The 21,118-nt window shown below is 40.0% G+C and overlaps 1 protein-coding gene across 1 annotated transcript in view; it reads right to left on the bottom strand.

Moving 5' to 3' along the window:
• Positions 1-18,262, bottom strand: part of PSME4 (proteasome (prosome, macropain) activator subunit 4) — a 122,577-nt gene extending 104,315 nt beyond the window's left edge. Inside the window, exon 1 of the mRNA XM_006873538.1 lies at positions 18,021-18,262. Coding sequence (XP_006873600.1) covers positions 18,021-18,262 — 242 coding nt within the window. The remainder of the gene's footprint in view (positions 1-18,020) is intronic.
• Positions 18,263-21,118: the final 2,856 nt, after the last annotated feature.

Raw genomic sequence — 21,118 nt, 5'->3', positions numbered from 1 at the left:
AAATATTAAGCCATAAAGCAATTTTCAATACATTTTAAAACATCAGAATACTATAAAAAGCATGTTCTCAGACCACAGTACTATAAAATTAGAAATCAACAATATGAAGATCAAGTGAAAAAAATCAAGTAGGTGAAAATGGAAACAAAATCCTTCTTAAAAGCTACTGGGCAGTGAAGCATCCAGCTGATACGAAGTAAGGGGAGATGCACAAGAACACCCAAATTTGCAGATAGTACCCAACTGACCTAGCCTCTATGGCTTGATAATCAGAACTCGACTAAAGGAAGATAAAACAATAACAACAACAACAACAACAAAAAACAATTGTTGATAAAGGAAACAAGGGTCAATTGCTACAATTTTATGAACCTGACCTATACTCATGGAGGTAGTAACTCTATATACCACCAGAGAGGGGAAGAGTCTTCACATCAAGTATCAATGCTATCCCCTCTGTACACAGGGTTGATAGGGATGGCCAACTTAGACATCGGCTACCTAAAATGAGGGGGCAATAAAGGCATGAAGTAACTGGTTTACAAGGTTTCAAGGGGGAGCTTAGTTTAATAGTGTATGGGGAAAAGAAGAGTCCCCGGTGAATAGTTTTCATCTTGTCTAGATGGGTCTGGTTAAAAGATATGGGAATAAGATTTTTATGATTCAACAGTGAGTAATTCTTATCATGACTATTTGCGACTGTCACAATTGTTAAGGTAGAAGTTTTTTAACAAAAATGGGGGAGTGGGTTAATCTTGCAGTCCAGAAAAAAAGGACCCTAGGACTATCAAGGGAGAAGAGCACATGTGGAATGCTAGACCTTATCCAGAGAAGCAGGGACACCAGAGATGAAGGCAGAGAAGGGGACATGGAGAGAGGGCACAGATGAGGATTCTAGATTCATGGGAAGAGAGGGACGAAGAGCTGGCAGCCAGGAAGGCAAACATGTGGAAGGTGCCCTTTGGTGGTGTAAATTATTATAGATGCCTGAGTGTTTGTTTTTTTAAAAAAAAAGAGCTAAAATGAATTGAAACACTGTTAACTGATGGTACATGGAGGGGATTATAATCACTGTAATGAAAGAAGGTATTTGATTCGTTGAATGTAAAACTGATGATCTGCCCTATAAACTTCTACTCAATCCACAATAAAAACCTTAAACAAAAAACCCAAAACAACAACAGAAAAAAAAACCCTACTATGTAACAGAAGAAATTTTAAAAAATACTGGAACCAAATGAGAACAAAACACAACACACCAAAATCTTTGGGGCACAGAAAAAGCAGTGCTCAAAGGGTATTTTATAGCAAAAAACACACACATCCAAAAAGAAGAACCAAAATCAACACCTTAACCCAACAATTAGAAAGAGAATAGCCTACAGCCATTAGAAATAAAGAAATAATACAAGTTAAAGTAGAAATAAATTAAGTAGAAATTGAAAACAATACAATTAATAAAATCAACAAACGATTCATAAACCTAACAAAAGAAAAGTAAAAGATGCATTACACATCACAATAGAATCCCTGAAAATAAAAATAACACAATGAAATGAAGAATTGTACTCCAACAAATTTGAAAATTTGTAAGAAATGGACTAATTTCTTGAAACATACAACCTACCTAAGCTTACATAGACTGAAGCAGAAACTTGCAAAGATGTATAACATAAGAAATTGAACAAGTCATTAAAAGATGCCCAACTAAAACAAATCCTGATCCAGAGGGCTTTACTGGTGAATTCTACCAAACACTCACAGAGAAGCTGATGCCAATTCTACACAAACTATTTCAGAATATAGAAAAGGAAGAAAAACTCCTGAACACATTTTCAGAAGCAACCATAATCCTGATATCAAAGCTAGGCAAAGATAGCACTGAAAAAAATAAATTATATATATATATATATATATATACACACAAATATCCCTCATGAACAGAGACGCAAAAATTCTCAACAAAATCCTAGCCAATAAAATACAACAATATATAAAAAATTATAATACATCATGACCAAGGTATGGAGGAGGGATGGCTTAACAGTAGAAAAACAATGTAATTTACCACATAAATGAAACAAAACAAAAAAACACATGATCATATAGATTGATGCAGAAAAAGCATTTGACCAAATTCAGCACCCATTCCTGACAAAAACACTCAACAAAATAGAAAGAAGGGAAATTCCTTAGCATAATTAAGGGCATATATCAAAATCCCAGTGCGGCACTGTGGGTTAACGCAGTGGACTGGAAAGCAAAGTTGGTTTGAACCACAAGGCCAGTGGTTCAAGCTCACCAGCAGCTCCTAGTAAGCCTTATACAGGGTCTCTATGGGTCAGAATCGACTTGACAGTACTGAACAATAACAACAACAACCATACAAAATCATGGAGCTCTGGTATGGCGCTGTAGGATACGCACTGTTCAAACCTACCAGCAGCTCCTTGGAAACCCTATACAGGGTAGCTATGAGTTGAAACAAACACGATGGCAATTAACAACAACAACAATACAAAACTACCAGTCAACTTTATTTTAAAAGAAGAGAAACCAAAAGCATTCGTCTCACAATCAGGAACCAGACAAGGTCGCCCTTCATCACCACTCATATTTAACATTTTGCTGGAAGTTTTAGTTGCAGGTTAATGCGCTGGACTGAAAGGTCAGTTTGAACCATAGGGTGGGTGGTTCCAACTCACCAGTCGTTCCTCAGAAACCTCACAGCTATACAAGGTGGCTATGAGTCAGAACCGACTAGACAGCATTTAACAACACATAAAAGTAAGAAAGGGAAATTAAAAGCATAAATACTGACAAAGAAGTAAAAACTCAGCAAGAAAACTGTAAGAACTCATTGAAAGGTTTAACAAAGTGGCAGGGTACAGGATCAACATACAAAAATCAGTTGTATTCCTTTACACTAATAAAAAGAGAACTCTGAAAAAGAAATCCAGAAAATAGTACCATTTGTAATAGTCACCCAAAAGATGAAATACTTAGGAATAAATCTAACCAGAGAAACAAAAGACCTACAACAAAGAAAACTACAAAACATACTATAAGAAAACCAAAGATGGTAGTGTGCCATCAAGTTGGTTCCTACTCAACAGTGACCACAGCTGTAAATCTTTATGGGAGCAGAAGAATATACTATGTTCATAGACAAGAAGATACAACGTTGTGAAAATGTCAATACTATCCAAAGCAATCTACAGATATAATGCAATCCCATCCAGATTCCAACACCATTCGTTAAAAATAAGGGAAAACTAATCATGATAAGGAGAAGGACATCAAGCTTGAGGAGGTGGAGGGTCAGTGAAAAACAGGAAGACCCCCAACAAGATGGATCGACACAGTGGCAGCTCAAACATAGTAACAATTGTGGGGATGGAGCAGGAATGGGAAGTGTTTCATTCTGTTGTGCATGGGGGCAGGGGTGTCACTATGGGTTGGAGGTAACTTAACAGCATCTAACAATTTTTTTTTCTATGGAAAGGAAAGACACCTCAGAGAAGCAAAGCATTACTTTAAAAACAACAACAAAGAACCAAGAGGCCTCTTACTTCTCAATCTCAAAATCTACTACACAGTCACAATATTCCAAACAGCCTGATCCTGGTACAATGAAAGTCACATAGATTTATAGAACAGAATTGAGAATCCATAAGTAAATCCATTCACCTGTGGTCAGTTGATTTTTGACAAAGGGCTGAAACACACTTAATGGGGAAGGGATATAGTCTCTTCAACAAATGTACTTCCAAAGCAAGAATCAAACCAGACTCGTATCTCACACCATATACAAAAATGAACTTAATGTGGATTAAAAACCCAAATGTAAAACCTAGAATTATAAAGATCATCAATGAAAAATGAAGAACAAACTTAGGGGCTCTGATAAATAGCATAAACTACCAAACATAACTAAGCACTCACACAAACAGCAAAAGAAAAAACAGATGACTGGGACATCCTAAAAATAGACACGTGCATCAAAAGATTCGGCCAGAAGAGTAAAAATGGAGCCAATAGACTGGGAAATTTTTTGGCAGCGACATATCAGCTAAGAAACTATTCTCTAAAATTTATAGAACACTTTAACACCTCAAAATGAAAACATATAATTCAGGCTAAAAATTACCATTAAAACCAATTATTCCGACTCACAGTGACCCTGTATAGGGTTTTCAAGTCTGCATTATCTCTATGTAAGCACAAAGTCTTTTCTTTCTCCCACAGAGTGGCTGGTGAGGATGAAGTGCCAACCTTGTATCTTAGTTATTGTTGTTGCGGTTAAGTGTTGTCAAGTCAGTTCTGACCCAAAGCAACCCTGCACAGGGGTTCCAAGGAGTGGCTCGTGGTTTTAAGCCACAGACCTAGTGGTTTACAGGTCTCTTGAAATACTTTTAAAGTTTAGAAAAGTCAGGATTAAACTTTCTAACAGAATATTTCTTTAAATAATCCTGAGTGTGCAGATGACAAATCATCCTGTTCCATCCTCCCACAAAGGGGGGCGGGGGGCGAAGTAAAAAGGAAATACAAAAGTTCCTTTCATCATTCAGCTGCTTCCTCCTCACAACCTCATAATGTACTTAATGTAAAGTCTCAAGAAAGACACTGGTATAATAGGAATAATCATTATTCAATAAAATGGCTAACATTGTCAAATAAAGTTTTTCTACCATAAACCCTAAACAGTGTTCTGACTATTATTAAAAACAACAACAAAATAACTAAGAAATAAAATTATTTAACATTACTTAAATAAATACACCAAATTATTTAGTTTATTAATTAATAAATAAATAGAGCTTGGCTAGAGGATAAAAAAGCTAGTTTTCCATGCAAGCTTGATCACTGATCCGTTATTTTACTTCAGAGTAATCACTGGATAGCTAAGGTTCTAATTATATCTATCAATAAATTTCAAGTAATATATTATTTCAAAACAACATTAAGACTATCATTACTTAAACCAAAAGCATCCCTGAAATCTTAACACCAAATCGTTGTTTAGCTTAACTAGTAAGGAAAGCATGCCTTAAGCACTGTGCAGTGCAATCTCTGTACATTTGTGGTAAGGAGACACAATCATCAAAAACTTCCTTAGTCTCCCATTTCCCCTAAGCGACAGAGCAAAAGAGGGAATAAATTATTACACACACACAATAAAGGGTATTAATTTACAGTGATTGTTGGTATAGAACAAAAGGCAAGGTAGTGTTGTTACAGCATTGTTGAGTTGATTACGTCTCACAGTGACCCTGTAACAAAGTTTCCAAAGCTGTAAATCTTGTAAAAACAGAAAGTCTCATTTTCCTCCCGAGGACCAACAGGTGGTTTACAGTTCAGTGCTTATTCTACAGAGCCACAAGGCTCTCAACAGCAAGTTGTTATTAAGTGCGGATGAGTTATTTCCAACTCATAGCCACCCTGTATAGGGTTTCCCAGAGGTGGTTGGTGAGTTTGAACCATTAACCTGACCTTGTATTTCAAACTGACCTTGCAGTCCAGTGCTTATCCTACAGTGCCACACCAGGACACCAAAAGCAAGTTGGTAATGTTATGTGCTGTGGAGTTGTTTCCAACTGATAGTTAGTTACTCTGTATGGTTTCTGAAGCTATAAAGCTTTACAGGAGCAGAAAGCCTCATCTTTCTTCCATGGAACAGCTGGTACTTTCAAACTGCTGACCAAGAGGTTAGCAGCTTGATTCATAAAGTTCAGAATATCTTGTTATCACACTAGCGTGCTTTGAAATTGGCAAAATTATAAGCAATTGTGGATGATTTATTGACTTCACTACTGTAACCAACCAAGAGCAGTATAGCTCCACACCTTTGTCACTTGTCCACTGCTCTGTGTCAGTCCCTTTTACAAATCATTCAATCTTCTGTGAATCTGCAAAACCTCCATTTCCTCACAAGGTTATGGTGATAGATAATTGATCAATGCACATTAAAGAGTCCCAGGCACAGATTATTTTTTATTTAGTTTTTCCAGGGTGTGTCCCAGGTATTTTTTTAAGTTCCCAGATATCTTGCCAGGTTTGATAACCAAGAGACCTTAGCAGACTAACTGGTGCGATGTTTTTTAAAAATCTACTTAAGTCAATAAAAATGTACAACCAATATAATCAACTTCCATTTATATTTAATTATGAGGCTGAATATCTTCTAAGACGTTTTCTTACTATATAATTATTTTCATGTGAATTATCTATTTATACTTGCCCTCCACTTCTAGAGTTGCTATAATAGAAATACCACAACTATATGTCTTTTAAAAGGCAAATTTATTCCCTTACGGTTTAGTAGGCTAGAAGCCTGAATTCAAGGAGGGCACCAGCTTCCAGGGAAAGGCTATCTGTCTCTGTCAGCTTTGGAGGATGGTCCTGTCATCCTTCATCTCTAGTCAGTGCAGGGATGCCAGATAAAGGATAAACTCTTCCTTGGTGGTAGGAGGCCCCTCCTCCTCTGCTTTTATCTGTCTCTCTTTTTTCTTTCTTTCTGCTTTTATCTCTTGTAAGATAGTGATACTGGCCACACCTCAGGGAAACTCTCCTTAGATCAGATCAGGGTTGTGCCCCGAGTAAAGTGTTGCATACCATCTAATCACTGGATCACATCATGGGGAATGATTACATCATTGTATAACTGCCAAATTACATCATTATATAACTGCCAAACCAATGAGAATCTTGGCCTAGCCAAATAAAGATGCATATTTTGAGGGATACATGTCAATCCAAGGAGCTCTGGTGGCACAGTGGTTACGAATCAGGCTGCTAACCTCAAGGTCGGCGGTTTGAAACTACCAGCTGTTCCATGGGAGAAAGATGAGGCTTTCTGCTCCCATAAAGATTTACAGCCTCGGAAACCCTATGCAGGGTCACTATGAGTTGGAACCGAATTCACGGTACTTAACAACAACAGGTCAATCCAGGACAATATCCTCAGAAGCCAATCTATCCTTTAAGACACCCTCTTTCACAGTCCTCATTCCCAACCAAAAGTCTTCTTTGCCCCTTAAAAGACTCTATAAGACTTAACATTTTTTCATCCTGTGCGTTACTAATAGAGTTATGTATATATCTAGTAGTTTCCTTCTTTAGTTGACTGATAGCTACTTGATGACAGGTCCCATGCATCTATACATATTTAATCTTCTGATCTAAACAGAAATGAAACAAGATGGACGATCTGAGAAACATTTGTTCAAATGGTTGAATGCACAAGTATATCTTGAGGAATATGCTGGCTTACATAAATATAAGCCAAGGCTAATCTGCTTTAAAAACAAAACACACACAAAAAAACCCTTAAGCTAAAAAAAAATTTTCTTTGATCAGATTAAGCAAACATGCTTTAAAAACATAAAATAGGTTTCCAAAACACACTGAAAAAACCCCCAGAGAATCCATGTAGGAAAAGCAACAGACTGTTATTTACAAGGTTAGTAGTTCAAACCCATCAACTGCTCCTTGGAAACTCTAGACAGGGTTAGTATGAGTCAGCACTGACTTGACAGCACTTAATATCATCTTTATTCAGTATACTATTTCTCAAGGAAAGCAAGTAGATCTTAGACATATTACTCTTTATCCTCATCAACCAGTTTAGACACAACAGTCACAATTTCAGAATATCGTAATCTAGAATTAAACTCTTTATGACATATTAAAATTGACACTACAATTTCGAGAGCAATAAAATCATTTACTATTAACACCTAATAATGATGCCTCTATTCTTTTCCCAGCTGTTTCTCTCTTGAGACATATATAAAGGGAAAAAACTGAAATGTTTTACTGAGTGTCAGTAATGAGCCAGATATGGCAACAAGCAACAGAAGCTTTAAAAATAAGTTAATAAATGGCCCTGGAACACACAACTCTAGACAGAAAACGGATAAGCGATTATTTCAACATAATGTTTGACATTCATAGTTAACAGTCTGTAAGGTCACGTTGTCATATGGTGGTTGCTTGCATGATGCCACCAGTATCTATGCCATCGATATTTCAGCAGTGCTTCCAGACTAAGATAGACTAGGAAGGAGAACTTGATAATCTACTTCTGAAGAAATACGGTTAGTGAAAACTTTATGAATAGCAGTGGAATACTGTCTGCTATCGAGCCAGAAGACAAGTCCCTCAGGTTGGAACACACTCAAAATATGACACAAATATGAGAAAATGAGCTGACGCCTCAAATTAGAGTTAACCGTATTGACACGGATTGAGTAAAGCTTTGTGGAATTTCATCTGCTGATGTGGCACAACACAAAATAGAAGAAACAGTTGCAAATATCCACTAATAATCGGAAAGTACAATGTACAAAGTATGAATCTAGGAATACTGGAAGTTGTCAAAAGTGGCACGGAAGCATAAAGTCTGCTATCAGGCATTATTTAGTGAAATGAAATGGACTGGTACTGGTCATTTGTAATCAGATACATACATGGACTATTATGCCAGTTCTCTTAGTTATCTAAGCACTGCTATGACAGAAATACCACAAGTGGATGGCATTAACAAACAGAAATGTATTCTCTAAGAATTTGTTGTTGCTGTTAAGTGCCGTCAAGTCGGCTCTGACCCACAGCAATCCTGTATAGGGTTTCCGAAGAGCAGCTGGTGAGCCTGAACTGCTGACCTTGCAGTCCATCACATTAACCCACAGGCTACAAGTCCAAAATCAGAGTGTCAGCTCTAGGGAAACATAATCTCCTTTCAGCATCTGTAGACCAGACATTCCTTGGAGATCTCCATGTGTCCTGGCAGCAATCTCCCTCCCCCACCCCTACCCCCAGTTCTTTCTTAATGGTTCTAGGTCCCTCTGATCTCTTCTTGTTTTGTTGTTGTTGCTAAGTGCAGCTGAGTCGCTTCCGACCAATAGTGACCCTGTATAGGGTTTGACCCTGTATAAGGTTTTCCAAGGAGCAACTAACTGGTGAGCTTGAACTGGTGACCTTGTGGTTCAAACTGACTTTGCAGTTCAGTGCATTAGCCCACAGCACCACAAGGTATTGCAGACCACACCCCAGGTAAACTCCCATCACATTTAGATTAGAAATGTGATGGCATTAAGAGTGTTGCATCCCAGCAATGAAGTCTTGGTGTGGCTATCGGGCAAGCACTGGACTGCTTAATCTCAAGTCAGTGGTTCAAACCCACCAGCAACTCCTCAGAAACGCTATACAGGGTCACGATGAGTCAGAACTGATTCAACAGCACTTAACAACAACATCCCAGCCTTAAATTTCTTATTCGTTTATCACATAAGATCACATCATGAAGGCTCATTACATAATTGCAACATTACATCACTGTATAACTGCTACATGGTTCAGCCAAGTTAGCACATATTTTGGAGAGACAATTCAAACTGTAACACTGAGAATGACAAATTAAAATCCTGAAGTACAATACTAACAGTGATAGTAGGATAATCTCCAAATATATATAAGGAAGACCAGTAAATATGACTATTATTCTAATTTAACCACCAACTACTAATACCAAAGATAGAGAAATTGAAGTTTTTTTTTTAAATCAAATTGAGCAGTCTGAAACTGATCAAACATACAATCATACACACTACTGATGATAACTGGAAATGTAAAATGGGAAACAAAGAAAGATTGGTAACTGGAAACTATAGTCTTAGTGATTGATAAAAAGGAGTCCTGGTGTGGCCCTGTGGGTTAATGAGCTGGACTGCAAAGTTGGTTTGATTTGCAAGGTTGGCAGTTTAATCTCACCAGGAACTCCTCAGAAACCCTATACAGGGTCACTATGGGTCAGAACTGACTCAACAACACATAACAACAACAACAGTGATAGAAATGACACCAGAGATTACATGATAGAATTTTGCAGGTCCAATGACTTTTTCATTGCAAATACCTTTTCCAATACTGTAAATGGCAACTAAACGTGCGGCCCTCTCCAGATGGAATACAGAAGAATCAAATGGACTACATCTGTGGAAAGTACACAATACCCAAAGTACGACCTTGAGCAGGTTCTACCTGAATTTTATAGACCACATCGAGAATATAATTGATACATTGAACACGAATGACCAAACCAGGCAAGTAACGTGTGACATCAATGACATTTGAAGAAAGCAAAAGGTTATTAAGAAGACAGGAAATAAAACACCAAAAATGGACATCAGAAGAGACTCTGAAATTTGCTCTTGAATGTAGAATAGCTGAAGTGATTGGAAGAAAAATAAAATAGATTGGAAGAAATATGAAGCAAAACAGACAAACAGCAAGGGATGACTTGGTAAAACAAAGAAAAGTATTACAATGAAATGTGCAAAGACCTGGAGTCAGAAAACCAAAAAGGAAAAACAAGTTAGGCATTTTTCAAGCTGAAAGAACTGAAGAAAAAAAGTAAAGCTTCAAGTTACAATTGAGTCCTGCTGTGGTGCTGTGGGTTAATATGTTGGTGTTGTTGTGAAATGCCGTTGAGTCGGTTCCGACCCATAGCGACCCTGTATAGGGTTTCCGAGGACCAGCTGATGAGCTTGAACCGCCAACCTTGCAGTTCAAATGACTTTGCAGTCTGGCGCACTAGCCCACAGGGCCACACCATGGATTACAAAGTAGGTTTGAATCGCAAGGTCAGCGGTTCAAGTTCACTAGTCGCTTCTTGGAAACCCTATATAAGGTTGCTATGGGTCAGAACCAACTTGACGACACCTAACAACAGTGGGCAAAATACGAACCGCAAAATTAGCATTAAGTGACAATGCTAATTACAAATTACTAAAAACAAAACAAAAACAACTTGCTCTGTAAACTTTCACCCAAATCACAATAAAACGTAAAAAAAAGCAAAGATGAAGAGGAGCATAGAAGGAATACAAAAAAAAAACCCCACTGGTCTATGTTCAATCATTTCAGGAGTAGCACATGATCAAGAATCTATTATACAGATGGAAGATGTCCAAGCTACAAACTGCATTGAAGGCGCTAGTGAAAAACAAAGCTCCAGGAATTAATGAAACACCAACTGAGGTGTTTCAACAAATGGATGCAACACTGTCCTGACTTTTCTGTGCCAAGAAATGTGCAAGACAGCCACCTGGCCAACTGACTGGAAGAGATCCATATTTGTGCCCATTCAAAAGAAAGGTTATCCAATAAAATGTGAAAATCAAGTATCATTAAAATCACACTCAAGCAATATTTTGCTGAAGATAATTAAAAAATGGTTTTAGCAGTACTAACTGCCAAAGAATTAAGCAAGATTCAGATTCAGAAGAAAATGCGGATGAGGGTTATCATTGTTGATTTCAGATGGATCTTGGCTGATAGGATATCAGGAAGAAATTTACCAGTGTTTTATTAACTATGCAAAGATATTTGACTATTTGCACCATAACCAATTATGAACAACATTAAGAAGAATGGTAATTCCACTTAATTGTGCCTCATGTGTCTAGACCAGTTGTTCAGACATAATGGGATATTGTCTAATTTAAAATCAAGAAAGGTATGCATTAGGGTTATATACTTTTCACCATACTTATTCACTCCGTATGCTGAACAAATAATCCAATCTAGACTCTATAGAGATTGTGGCAAGACTGGATGAAGACTCATTAACCATCTGTGATACTCAGATGACATAACCTTTTCTGAAAGCAAAGAGGACTTAAAGTACTTACCGATATAGATCAGCAATTACAGACTATAGCTTTCAATAGGGGTTACATCTCAACATAAAGAAAAAAATTCTCACAACTGGACCAATAAGCAACATCAGGATAAATGCAAAAAAAAAAACAAAAAAAAACTGAAGTTGTCAAGAATTTCATTTTACTTGGCTCCACAATCAACGACCATGGAAACAGTAATCAAGAAATCAAACAGCATATTACAATGAGCAAATTTACTTCAACAAACCTCTTTAAAGTGTTAAAAAGCAAAGATGTCACTTTAACATTGTTGTTAAATTCCGCTGAGTCAGTACTGATTCATAGGGACCCTGTATAGGGTTTTTGAGGAGCAGCTAGTGAGTTTGAACCACCAACCTTGTGATTCAAGCCAACCTTGTGGTCCAGTGCTTATCCTACAGTGCCACACCTGGTGATGATTCAATAAGACCAAAAAAATCATTGATACATTTGAATTATAGATATACCATAGTGGTTACGAATCCAGCTGCAAATCGCAAGGTCAGCAGTTCGAAACTACCAGCTGTTCCACGGGAGAAAGATGAGGCTTTCTGCTCCTGTAAAGATTTACAGCCTCGGAAACCCTGTGCAGGGTCCTCGTTATGAGTCAGAAACGACTCCACGGCCCATAACAACATAGATTGCCAGAAGAATGAACAAAAATCTGTCTTGGAAGAAGTACAAACAGAATGGTCCTTATAAGCGAGGATGGTGAGCTTTCATCTCACATACTTTGGACTTGTTATAAGGAGGGACCAGTCCCTGGAGAAAAGCATCATGCTTGGTAAAGTAGAGGTCAGTGAAAAAGAAGAAGACCCTTAACAGGATGGTTTAACACTGTGGCTTCAAGGATGGGCTCAAACATAGCCACTACTGTGAATGTAGTGCAAGGCCATGGGGTAGATATGAATTGAACCCACTTAACAGCACCTAATAACAACAAATAGTCAATTTAAGGCTCCCTGGTGACACTGTCGGATGACCAGTGGACTGCTGAGCATGAGGTAGGTTGTATAAAGCCACTAGCTGCTCCTACCACAAGGTTAATAGTTCAAATTCACCAACCAGCTCCTCTGGAAGAAAGATGAGGCTGTCTGGCTGCTCCTGTGAAGATTTACAAATTGGAAACCTTATAAAGAGTTGCTGTGAATCAGAATCGAATCTATGGCAAAGGGTTAGGTTTTTGGCTTGGTGGCATAATGTTAAAGCGCTAGGCCACTAAGCAAGAAGTTGGAGGTTTGAATCTACCTGTTGTTTCGTGGAAGAAAGATTTAGTAGTCTGCTTCCAGAAAGATAATAACCTTGGAAACCATAGGGGCCATTCTACTGAACAGAGGGTGGTTGCTGTCATTGTTAGGTGCCATCAAGTCGGTACCGACTCATAGCAACCTTTGCACAACAGAACGAAACACTGCCCGGTCCTGGGCCAACCTCACAATTGTTGCCACGCTTGAGCCCATTGATGCTGCCCTATTGCCAATCCATCTCGCTGGGGGTCTTCCTCTTTTTCGCTGACTCACTACCTTACCAAACACCTTACCAAGCATGAACAGAGGACAGGATGGCCAGTTTACTAAATCTTATCTCTGTTCCTCCATATTTAAATAACTTCTTGGTTTTCTTCCTTACCTAGCTGCAGTTCTCCTGAGTAGAACTCCTATGATTTAAAGCCCAGGGGACTTTCCTTCCTCTGGACACAGTCTATCACATAATGGTTATGACCAAGAACTTTATTTTATGATCATCAGGCAAATTAGCTGTTATAAAACCTCATTAAGTCTTGTTTCTTTCTGTAAGAATAATACCGGGATAATAAATACTGCTATATCTCACTTGGGTTGTGAGGATTGAAGTAAAACGATGAATGTAAAGTATTCACATTATATCTTTCAGGAATCAGCTCCAAATCCCAAGTTCTATTAAAACTCCATTCAAATAGAGTAACAAGAAAAAGAATTATCTGCCTGAAAATATACACACTTACAAGTAAAAGACTGCTTTCTAGCTCTACAAACTTCTGCTTCATCCCTGGCTTATAAAAATGAAACACCCACACAGAACAGTCCAAATATTACTAGCAAATTTCATTTGTAATGTCTAACATAAGGTTACAAAGCATTTGAAAGAATTCTTAAGCAATTGTCAACTGTTCAAATTACAATACTATTCTTATGCTATTTCATACCAGCAATGTTGTGTTTTCTTGAAAAGGAAAAAAGCCTTTATTTTTAAACTCAAAATTTAGGCTCTAGATATTGTGAAACTTCTTTTAAATTTTTTTTCCTAATTTGTTGTAAGTCAAATTAGCATAACAGTTTATAGGTATCAAAAATCATAATTATAGTTGAAATTTTGTAATACTAAATATTTAACCATAACAATGAGGGAGCTGGAGAAAGTTTGAGAGGAATTTCCATTACCTTTTCATTTTTCCAAAAACTCTTTAAAGTCCCCTTATATTACATTTTTTTTAAATAAAAAAACAAAGTCTCAAACTGCGTGATGCAGTCAATATATGTTTTTCCCTCTATTTAACTTTGCTAAACTCCATCTGCCCACCACACCCTTCATTTTCACTTTGGGGTAAGAAACATACTCCTTTCCTTTACTAAGAAGGCTCTTTCTGTTTCTTAGTTATTTCCTTTCTTCTGAACCCAATATCAAAATAGATTTCATCCCAGATTAATTTTCTCTATTTTGATTATATCACAAAGTAACAACTCCATAGATTTGCATACTTTTTTATTTAAAAACAAAAAACTCAACAACAACCATACAAGTTTATGCTAATATTAATAAGTACTTGTGAAGGTACCCCACCACTGAATAAATGCTGGGAGTAGAAACTAGAATATGGAAGACACTAAGCACTGGACTGCGAACCACAAGATCAGCAGTTCAAAGCCACCAGCTGCTCCTCGGAAACCCTATACAGAGTCGTTAGGAGTCAGAACTGACTCGATGGTAGTTTTAACAACAACTTCAAGAAATCTCAAGGTAAAGGAAGAAAGATATGTACACAAAGAATATAAAATCATGACAAAATGTCAAGAGAGAATGAACTAAAAGGAAAGAAACATGAAGTACAGGCCAAGAATATCCATCATCAACGCCAAGATTCCAAATGGGAGCATTTGTGGTATGTACTGCGGAACTAACTTAAAGGCACTTAACAACTGCTTTTAGCATCCAGTGTCCATCTGAACCAATGTAATAGTTGAAGATGAGTGATAGGTACACTGGGTTCATTAGATGTTTTATTTTGTATGCACTTGATATTTTCTCTAATCAACTGCAGTTTCAGTCTAAAGGGAGCAGCAGTTTAATTGGCTAATTTAATGTTTCTTCAGTATAATATACAGCATTTCATTATAATACAGCATAGACTATAACATTTTACTGTATCAAACAAACAAAAAAATCACAATTTGCTTCATATTACACCAAATCAACGTATGTGCTTTATTTACTAAAGTCAAAATTCTATTTTAAAAAGAAATGATCCTGGGCAGGGTTAGCTTCTGGGAAACAGTAGTTCATTTACTTGTTCTGCCTCCCCTTTTCTCACCTGCCTCCAGACCAATTAAAAGAACCCCACAGAGCTAGAAAGGCCAGCAAGGGCCAGCTAGCCCAAGGACTATTTAAGCAATATGCTTTGAAGCCCTGATTAGGCTCAAGATTTCTATTCTGTTATCAATAAAATAGGAGCTGATAGCATGGTGGTTACAAATCTGGATGCTAATCTCAAAGTAAGCAGTTCAAAACTACCAGCTGTTCTGCAGGAGAAAGATGAGGCTTTCTGCTCCCGTAAAGATGTACAGCCTCGGAAACCCTGTACAGGGTCGCTATGAGTCTGAACCAACTCCACGGCACATAACAACAACAGTGCATTACATAACACAATCTTACTTGAACCAGCAGTTTTAAATCTTCAAACTACTATATAAAACAGTCTTATTACACTACAGGGCCAATTCTAGAATATAAAGAAACTACCTTTCTTAATAGACCTCTCATCTCAAAATGCAATTATAATAACCACAGAAAGGAGGTGAAAAGTCAAAAAGGAGGAGCCAAATGCAGTTTGAGTATATCCCAACCCAGAACTCTGCTCCACACATACCTGTGACACCCAGATTAACGTGGGGGCGGGGCCTCCGCACAGCACTCACACCCTTAAGTCTTCTTTAGGTCTAAGTACTTAATCTATGAAAGTATTTCCAGCCCTTTACAAAATGCTCAGTCCTAGTGGAAAGATATATTCTGGCTTATTTACAGGATATAAAAACAAAGTCACAGGAAGGGTTCTCAGCAGTTTTTAGTCAAAAGTAATCACAGACTACTTTGACACATGACTAAATAACTTCCCTATATTTGAGGAGCTACAGGCAGAAACTAAATTTACATTACTATCTTCCCTTTTTTTTTGCCAACTCCTAAATATGATCAAGTATTCAAGTAACTGGCAGTTACTGTCACATATTGTGTGACATTTAAGTATAAATTTAAAGGCTTAAAGAAGAGCAAACACATCTAAAACCCTCAACATATGGACTTAGTAGAAAAAAAAAAAATCTACCAAGGTCACACAATGCCCCACCAAGTTCAAAATGTCACAGAAAGAAATCCCAAGAATCAGTTTGCAGCATTTGACAGTTAAGGAGGAGGACTGTTAACCTCGGTATTTATGATCACTTTTGTTACAGTGCGTAGAGTAAGGGTCAGTTCTGATGCTTTAGAAAACAACAAATTGTGTGTTTTTAAATTTTTTTTTGCTTCTTTCTATTTAAAAAGATAATTATTCCCAGCACACACACACACACACACACACACACACACACACACAAGAAATTTGTCAGAGGGCCCTTAATAACTGGCAGATAAAATCAACCCGTGTGATGAAACATAGAGGGCTCTTGCATTACAAAACCCTGAGTCATCACCCAGTTCACTCAGCAGATTTGAGTAAACATTGTCTAAGTGACTTAAGTCTTGTGTGTGCTCACCCATCCATATACACTTGCATTAACCAGATTTTATACAGTTAATCAAACATGCTAAGGCAAAACTGTTTTTTTGAAAAGTTTTTCTGACACAGTGAAGATGGACTTCTAACAAATGTCTCTCTCATGCCCACCCCAGCCCCGTCTATTTTTATTAGTTTTTCTCTACTTTCAGTGACACTATAGATTGCACCTAGCTTACACAAAATAAGCAGAATTCTTGAAACTGATTTAGGTAATCTACTTTCTTCCAAGCAAGTAGGCAAACTGATAGCCCTCTTCAAGGTCTTCCTTAAGTGTTGTTAAGAGTCTCTTTCCAAAGGAAATATCACACTGGGGACAACATACACTTTTCTCAGGTTCTAGATTCAACATTAATGTCTGCTAGGAGCTCTGGTAGTGTAGTGGTTACGAATCGGTCTGCGAACCGCAAGGTCAGCAGTTCGAAACTACCAGCTGTATCGCGGGAGAAAGATGAGGCTTTCTGCTCCCGTAAAGATTTACAGTGTCGTAAATCCTGTACAGGATCACTATAGTCGGAACCGACTCCACGGCACATAACAACAAGTCTACAGTCATTGCACTTTCCAAGGAGGCACTACGCGATGATTTTAAATCAATCTTTTCAACCAAATTCACAAAGACTGGGCAGGCCCCGAAAAGCAGAACCCAGACGTTTCCTTCCGGCCTCACATTCAGAATCGGAGGGCAGAAAAGTTACTAGATGCGAATAAAGGGACTAACTTCTGGTGCGGCATTGTAGCTCAGCACTGGAACTGCGAGCCACAAGGTCAGCAGTTCATACCAACCAGCTGCTCCTCAGAAACCCTATCGCTATGAGCTGGAACCGACTTGATGGCACTTAACAACACCATAGGACAAAAAGAAAATCGAGGAAGTACGCGGGGGAGTCAGAGGATCCCTCCCTTAAAATAGAATTGTCTGTACAACCCCCTAGACCTGCAACAGGCAAAAGAACCTGGGAGGACCCTCAAAGACAGCTCACCCCTCCCCTCCCTCGACGCCCCATGCCCTCCCGCTCCCCAGAGTCTGTGGTTCGGAAGACAACAACCCAAACCCCTAAGGACGAAGCAGCAGGGGAAGAGGGGAGGACAGGTGAAAGTGTAGGAAAGTGTTAGGGAAGAGGCGAGAGCGCTTCCCAGGTTTCTGTAGCGACCTTGGATGGGGCAGACAGCACTGGGACCACCAGCTTGAGACCGGGCAGAACTGGAAATCCAGCTCTCCTGGACAAAGAGCCACCCTAGACGTCTTCCCACTGAGCCTTTCCCTCGCCAGGCCTGGGCACACTTACGTGGAGAGTTTCCTGGTCCAGAAGAGACCACCGGGCCACAGCTCTTGGAGCTGCACGGCCCGGCCCAGGTTGTTTTTGATCTGGGCCAGTTGCAAGTCGGACTCGGCGTCCAGCCGCTCGGCGTAGGGTAGCAGCTTGTTATAGACGATCTCCTTTTGGGGGACGAAGCCCCGCAAACCCGGTCCCGGGCACCCACCTGGCTCCGGGGGGTCCCCGCCGCCTGCCAGCTCGGCCGGCTCCATGAGCCCAGGGACACCCCCCACCCCCTGCCCACCCTAGCCCTCCCCGGCCCCCACCCCTCTCCGGACTCCGCCTCCTCCGCGTCGTCGTTGCCCCGCGCCCACCGGCGGCCTGTCGCTCTCGGCCCGACCGCTGGGCCCCCTTCCCTGGCCGGCGCGTTGACCTCCGCGCGATCCCCGGTTCGTTGGCTGTGGCGGTGGCGGCGGCAGTGGCCGCTCAGCCCGCCCCACACCGGCTTGGCTGGTGACGCTGCAGCCGCCGTGCCCGGAGGTTCCGGACGGCCCTCAAGTCACTTCCGGGGAGGAGCGGGGCGGGGAGAGGCTACGGTGTCGGAGGTGAGGTGGAGATGGAGGTGGCGGAGGTGGCAGCGGTGGCGGCGGCGGCGGGAGCCCTAGGGCGCCGCGCCTTCGTGGCCGCGAGCTGGGCTCCGAGCCCGCACCCGGGGCCTCACGGGCCGGGCGCAAGACCAACCCACCGGAAACACGAGACCGAATTCCAAGCTATTGTCTCCAGCCTCGCCTTTCTTGTGGCAACCCTCGACTACTTGAATCCGTCGTGTCCTCCGGCAACGAGTCACCTGGTCCCCTTTACTGAGTAACTTCTAGTTTTGTTGTTGTTAGGCGGCCTCGCCTTTCTTGCGGCAACCCTCGGCAACTTGAATCCTTCGTGGCCTCCGGCAGCGAGTCAACCTAGTCCCCTTTACTGAGTAACTCCTAGTTTTGTTGTTGTTAAGCGCTGTCAAGTTAGTTCTGACTCAGAGCAACCCTGTATAGAATGACCAAGGAACGGCTAGAGAGTTTGAATCGCCAACCTTGTGGTTAGCAGTCCAGTGCTTAGCCTAAAGCTCCACACCAGGACTCGTAACAATTTATGGAAAATCGTTGTGCCTATTAATAGAGATTTTTATTTTGCCTCCTCTCTGTCTTCATGTTTCTGGTACTCAGACCTCCATCTGTCCGAAAGGGGGAGTCGCTATTCATTCAACAAATATTAAATATTATTGTGTGTCGGGCGTTTTGTGTAGGCTTTAGAGATGGAAAGTATAAGAACATCTGGTTTCTACCCTTCAGGGTCCTACAGTCCAGAGGAGATAGACTAGTGAATGAGCAATTACAGAGCAATACTTTTAATTGCTGTGTAAGTGCAGGGTGGCTTGGGAACTCAAGAGTAAAAACTGGAGGGATAGCCTAGGAGTGATAGTTGAAATTTAAGGGTTCAGTACAGAGGGAGGCGCTCAGAGGCTGCAGTGTGTTCTCTGGGGATTCAAGAGTTCAGGATGGCTGAAGATTGCCTACAAGAAAGTAGAGTGGAGTAAATAAGACAGAAAAATAGTAGGGAAGTTCGTTGTGAAGTGCCATCCAGTGTTTCCCACTCTTAGTGACTTAAAAGGATTCTGAGAAGCAGCTGGTGGATTTGAAATGCCGAAGTTGTGGCTGGCAATCCAGTACTTATCCTACAGCACCACACCAGGACTCCAGTGACATTTAGGGTTTTATTTAAATGGCAAAAAGAAACCAGAAATATTTTAAGCACAGGAGTAGCACGAAATGATTTGAATTTGGGAATGATCACTGGCTTTGTATGGTGAATGGATTGGAATGGACCATATTGGAAACTGGTTAGTAAGCTTCTCAGTAGTCTGGGTGACATAATGATGTCCTTGTGGTCTGCTAAAATTGAGAGCTATTTCAGGAAGTAGAATGGTTAAGGCATGGTTGTTGGTTGAATATAAAGAATGAAAGAAAGGGAAGTGCTTAAATTCTGAGCTCTTGGTTGGCAGAGGGTACAGTTTACACTGGGATCCCTAAATTTATTTTGAGTTGACTTAAGGTCAGCCACTATTGAGTTCCTTCTGACTACCAGCTGGCAATGTTAAAAACTGTACCCTCAGGCAGAGTGCATTTGAAAATGGATTTACTACCCAGGGAGGGCCAGTCTCCTGTCTCAGTGATTTGCCTAGGTGTGCCTTTAATGGAAATTGGGATACCAGAGACCTGAGGCCTACTCCAGCCAAGGTGACATATTGGCCCCAGAACCAATCCTATAAACTTTCCTAATGTGCCAAACTGTATAGATCCCTTTCCTGCTTCTCTAGTCCCATCTGCAACTGTGATGAATTGTTCTTCTGCCATCATGAATCATGATTTTGTGACGTATTCCCTCTGTTTTCTGTGCTCTGTAATTGAGCCAGGGTCCTGGTGTGGCATTGTAAGATAAGCACTGGACTGCTAACCACAAGATCTGCAGCTCAAACCCACCAGTCACTCCTCAGATATCCCATATAGGGTCACTAGGAGTTGGATATAGCAACAACATAATTGGACCATGTGGATAAGAATCCTTTGGGCCTCTTGCTGATGGTGTCTCTCATCCAGATGATTGGTCTTTGTCGTGTCTTTGTACTGTTTAAGACTTGACAAAGAGTCTCTATAAAATATGCTTGAATTTGGGATATTTTCTTCCCTAGAGCAGAAGAGACAAGATGATGACATTTCTGGCTTGGGAAACTGGGTGATGCCCTTCACTAGGAGAGAACTCAAGGAACAGAAACACATTTGGTATCAAATGGCAAAATGCCTTTTATGGTTAGAGGATATGGATTAGCATACAAGTAAATAGGAAGGGGTGTGATACAGCATATAAAAAGAATAGGATCCTTGTCAGACTTTGAGGCACTCCCTGCATAATAAAGGAGATAAACCACAAAGACACTACTGAAGTGAAGCTGTAGGGTCAGCACTGGACAAAGAACCACAAGTCTGCAACTCAAACCCTCGGAAAAGTTATACAGGGTCTCTATAAGTTGGAACTGACTGAATGGCACTCGACAACAACAAAGGAGCAGTCAGAGGAGCTAG

This window comes from Chrysochloris asiatica, unplaced genomic scaffold, assembly GCF_000296735.1.
Source record: "Chrysochloris asiatica unplaced genomic scaffold, ChrAsi1.0 scaffold00245, whole genome shotgun sequence".
Lineage (NCBI taxonomy): Eukaryota > Metazoa > Chordata > Mammalia > Afrosoricida > Chrysochloridae > Chrysochloris > Chrysochloris asiatica.
The sequence above is the reverse complement of the archived record's forward strand: the minus strand, read 5'-3'. Positions and strand labels throughout refer to the sequence as shown.